Source organism: Pteropus vampyrus, unplaced genomic scaffold, assembly GCF_000151845.1.
Source record: "Pteropus vampyrus isolate Shadow unplaced genomic scaffold, Pvam_2.0 Scaffold563, whole genome shotgun sequence".
In the NCBI taxonomy this organism is placed as follows: Eukaryota; Metazoa; Chordata; class Mammalia; order Chiroptera; family Pteropodidae; genus Pteropus; species Pteropus vampyrus.
This window is the reverse complement of record NW_011889344.1, coordinates 526024-529504: the sequence shown is the minus strand read 5'-3', so window position 1 is coordinate 529504 and position 3481 is coordinate 526024. Positions and strand designations below refer to the sequence as shown.

Here is a 3481-nt window from a genome sequence, read left to right as displayed (position 1 = left end):
CGTTCCCCTTGAGGATCTGGGGCTCTGATCGAGTTCAGTCTGGGCCAGAAAAGACCGTTTTCTTACCAAGCACGCCGTTTCCCCAAGGGGACCCTTAGAGAATGGCCTCGCCAGCTCTCAGCTAAGCTGCGTGGTGTGCACGGAAGTGCGGAGACGGTCCTGCGCGTGGCAGGGCGTGTCTCGGGCACAGGGAGAACTGGGCAGGGGGAGGGGGCTGAGCCAGAGAAGCAAAGGCCACACTCCGGGCCCCACGCCCCCAGTCCTCCAGCGGGGTCTCAGCCTTGGCCCGAGGTCCCAGCTCTAGTAACCATCAAGGCACCGCCCCTCCCAGAGCAGATTCCCGGTCCCCTTCAGTCCTCTGCAGGACAGGGGTGCCCAGCGCGCGGCAGTGGGCTGTCTCAGCCGGGCCAGGCTGCGTGAGGCTCAGACGGGGCGTGTGCCCGCCTGCCGCAGGTCTGCGTGTCCAGCCTCTGCGGGAGGAACGGGGTGATAGACGACTGCATCTTTTTCACCTTGGACTCCCTGAAGCTGCCAGAGGGCTACGTGCCTCGCAGACACGACGTGGTCCGCGCCCTGGTGGTAGAGAGCAGCCAGTCCTGCTACGTCTGGAGAGCCCTCTGCATGACGCCGGTGACCAGGCGGTGAGGAGGGACCGGCTCGCTCCGGCTGGGGCGCTGTCAGTGATGGTTGGGAACCTCGCTAGGCCAAGCCCGAGCCCTGGTCGGGTGGGCGGCTGTTGGCAGGGTCGTCTGGAGGGTCCCCGCGGTCTTCATGGTTGGTCGCAGGGCGAGTGGGAGGTCCACTCCCCATCCTCAGTCCGTGTCGGCGGTCCCCACGCTGCAGTGCATTTCTGTGTCTTCTGTCCTCAAACGTGTGGCGTTTTTAGTGCCTACTGACAGGAAGTTCTTAAAAGGGCCAAACTGCTGTGTCACGCGTGCTCTTCCCTCGGCCTCTGGTGGCCTCCCCACTGCAGGCGTGTCACAGAGTGTGACGGGCTTCCCTTAACGCGGCCCTGCGCTGTCTCCACCCCCTGGCCCACTCGTCCTCTTTGGCCCTGTGTCCAATGAGCCCGCCCTGTGTTGTCCTTCACTGCTCTTTGTCATCTCCTCCGCTCATGGAAATGCGGCTGCCGTGCTCCACTTCCCGTCACGTCAAGCATCGGCTCCATGTCGCGTGGACCTGGGGTTCTGTCAGAGCAGCGGGCAGTGTGCCCTGTGTTCGAGGCCGGATGCTGGCCCGCCGCAGCCTCATCCCCATGCCGCCTCACCGACCGCTGGGGCGAGGGTGGTGTCACTTGGGCCTCAGGGCTGCTGCGTCCTCTGGATGCTGCTGCCCCAGCACTTAGCTCCCAAACACTCTGCCACTTGCCAGCTTGCTGTGCGTCCGGGAGGCGCGGCGGCCTAGGGGCTGTGGCGTGGGTGAGGCGTGACAGGAGGGTTCCTGCCTGTAGGTGGCCCGTTCCGGGGGAGCTGCAGGGGGCTTGGGGTCCCATGGGGGTGCTGGTTATCCCCGGGGAGGGGGCCTAGTCCCAGGCCTGGTCCATGAGGCACCTCCCTTGTCTGCCTCAAATGGCCATCTTCACCGGACAGTGGGTGTATCCCCACCCTCAGCATTGGACGCTGGCCATGAGCCAGACCCACACCCTGCAGATCCAGAATTCCTCCTCGTCTGTCCGTCAGAGTAGGCGTTTGGGGGCGAGGGGAGGAAGGGACTTTGCGGGGTCCAGGGGCGCTCACAGCCACTGAGCCTTCAGCCCCTGCAGCCGGAGTTTGCATAGGCTCAGCGATGGCATAGGACAGAGGGCCGCGTTTCGGGCTTGGCAGCATGTTTGCTGTCCCACGGGCCCGTCCACACTCCACAGACCCATCAGCCAGTGCTGGCCACGCCCGGGCTGTGTCCCCGCTCTGCTCCAGACCCGGCGTCTCCGCCACCTTCCCTGGCTGCACTTCTGGGGGTTGAACCAGAAACCTGCGCCACGCTTGTGACTCCTTCGTCTGGCTCACACCCCAGCCGTCAGCAGGTGCTGTCCACTGGGCGCGAGGTCCGAGGCCCAGCCATCCCCACCGCTGCCCCCACTCCGGTCTGGAGGGTGCTCTGAGGCCGGAGAGTGTACACAGGAGGAGTTTGAGGGCAGCAGCCGGCTGAGAAGGGATCACTGAGGTGTTGAGCGTGTCAGTGAGTGTGTGGTCAGGGCCAGAAGCGCCAGCGAATTTACCTCTGGTGGCCCGCCCTGTGCAGCTGTGTCAAGAGGGGCGCGTGTGGCTGTGCCCTCTGGAGACGGCGCCCGGTGGGCGGTGGGCAGCAAGCCGGGCCCCGCAGCGCCATCAGCAGGGCAAGGGGACACACAGGTCCCTGCCGAGGAGAGAGTGAAGCCCCATTTTCTAAAGAGAGAAGCTTCCCTGTTAGCTTTTCTCAGACACCTTAGAAGCAGGAAGGGGCGAATCCCCCGAGCGGGGGGCCCTAGACCCCCAAGGGAGGGTCCTCAACTCCGTGCAGGAAAGAATTCAAGTGCGAGCCGGGGCCAGAGACAAAGGCGAGATGGAGCAGGGAGAGCCTCTCGCAGATAGCGCACCGTCTCCCAGGGCCAGAGATGACCCCTGGGCGCTGGAGCGGTAGCCTCTACGCCTGTTCTCCTTCCAGGACGCATGCAGCTCAGGGGAACGGGGTATCAGTGGCGACCTCAGCTGGAGCCTTCTGTTGGTCCCCGGCGTCTGGCCATGCGCCGATCAGCCAGGTTCCCGTGGCAGGCTCGGGGCACAGCCTGGTTTAATGTCGGGTCAGTCTGTGTGGTTCTCGTGCCTCGTTCCTACGTTCTCTGAAGCAACAGGACTTTTTCCAAATGAAGGCTTATGAGTCCCTATGAAGCAAAGCTCTCCTGAGCCCCCTACCCAGCAGCCCGGGAGGACACTGGACAGCCTCTCCTTTTGTGACGAGGGGAGGGAGAGCCCCCTCTTGGTGTGCCTGGAGAAGGTGCTGCTGGTGGAGCGGGTCCCTGCTGTGTTCTCGGAATCGGGACCTCCTTGAAGGGGCCACCTTCACATCGCCTCCTCTCTGGAGTTTATAGGGCTTGTCATTTTCTTCGAGATGAGGGCTGGCCTTCTCTGAGGCCCTGAGTGTTGGAGGGTCCCTGGATCAGTTCTGGTCACTTCTGGGGGTCGACTTTTGTCTCTCAGCCAGCAGCTTGTCCTGCGGCCAGGGTAGCGGGCCCCGGTGGGGAGGTGGCGGTGCCTCGGGAGGCAGCCTCTCCAGGGCAGTGTCTTGGTGACAGTGACCTGTCTGTGGGGCTCTCTCCAGAGACAACTCCGCCTCTACCGTGGCAGAGGCTGCCGATGAGGCTTGTGGGGCCCTCTTACTGAAAGACAAAGGCGACGTTGAAGTGACGAGGATGACGCATTTTGGAACGCTAGAGGAAGGACGAAGTAAGAGCTTGGTGATCTGGATAGAGTAAGTTTGCGCTAAAGTCAATCATGCTGACGGTTTT

General features: G+C 63.4%; 1 protein-coding gene across 1 annotated transcript in view; it reads left to right on the top strand.

Annotated features, from left to right (window-relative positions):
- MOV10L1 (Mov10 RISC complex RNA helicase like 1) overlaps positions 1-3481 on the top strand; it is a 61737-nt gene that overhangs the window by 8835 nt on the left and 49421 nt on the right. Inside the window, exons 4-5 of the mRNA XM_011384184.2 lie at positions 428-641; positions 3295-3444. Coding sequence (XP_011382486.1) covers positions 428-641; positions 3295-3444 — 364 coding nt within the window. The remainder of the gene's footprint in view (positions 1-427; positions 642-3294; positions 3445-3481) is intronic.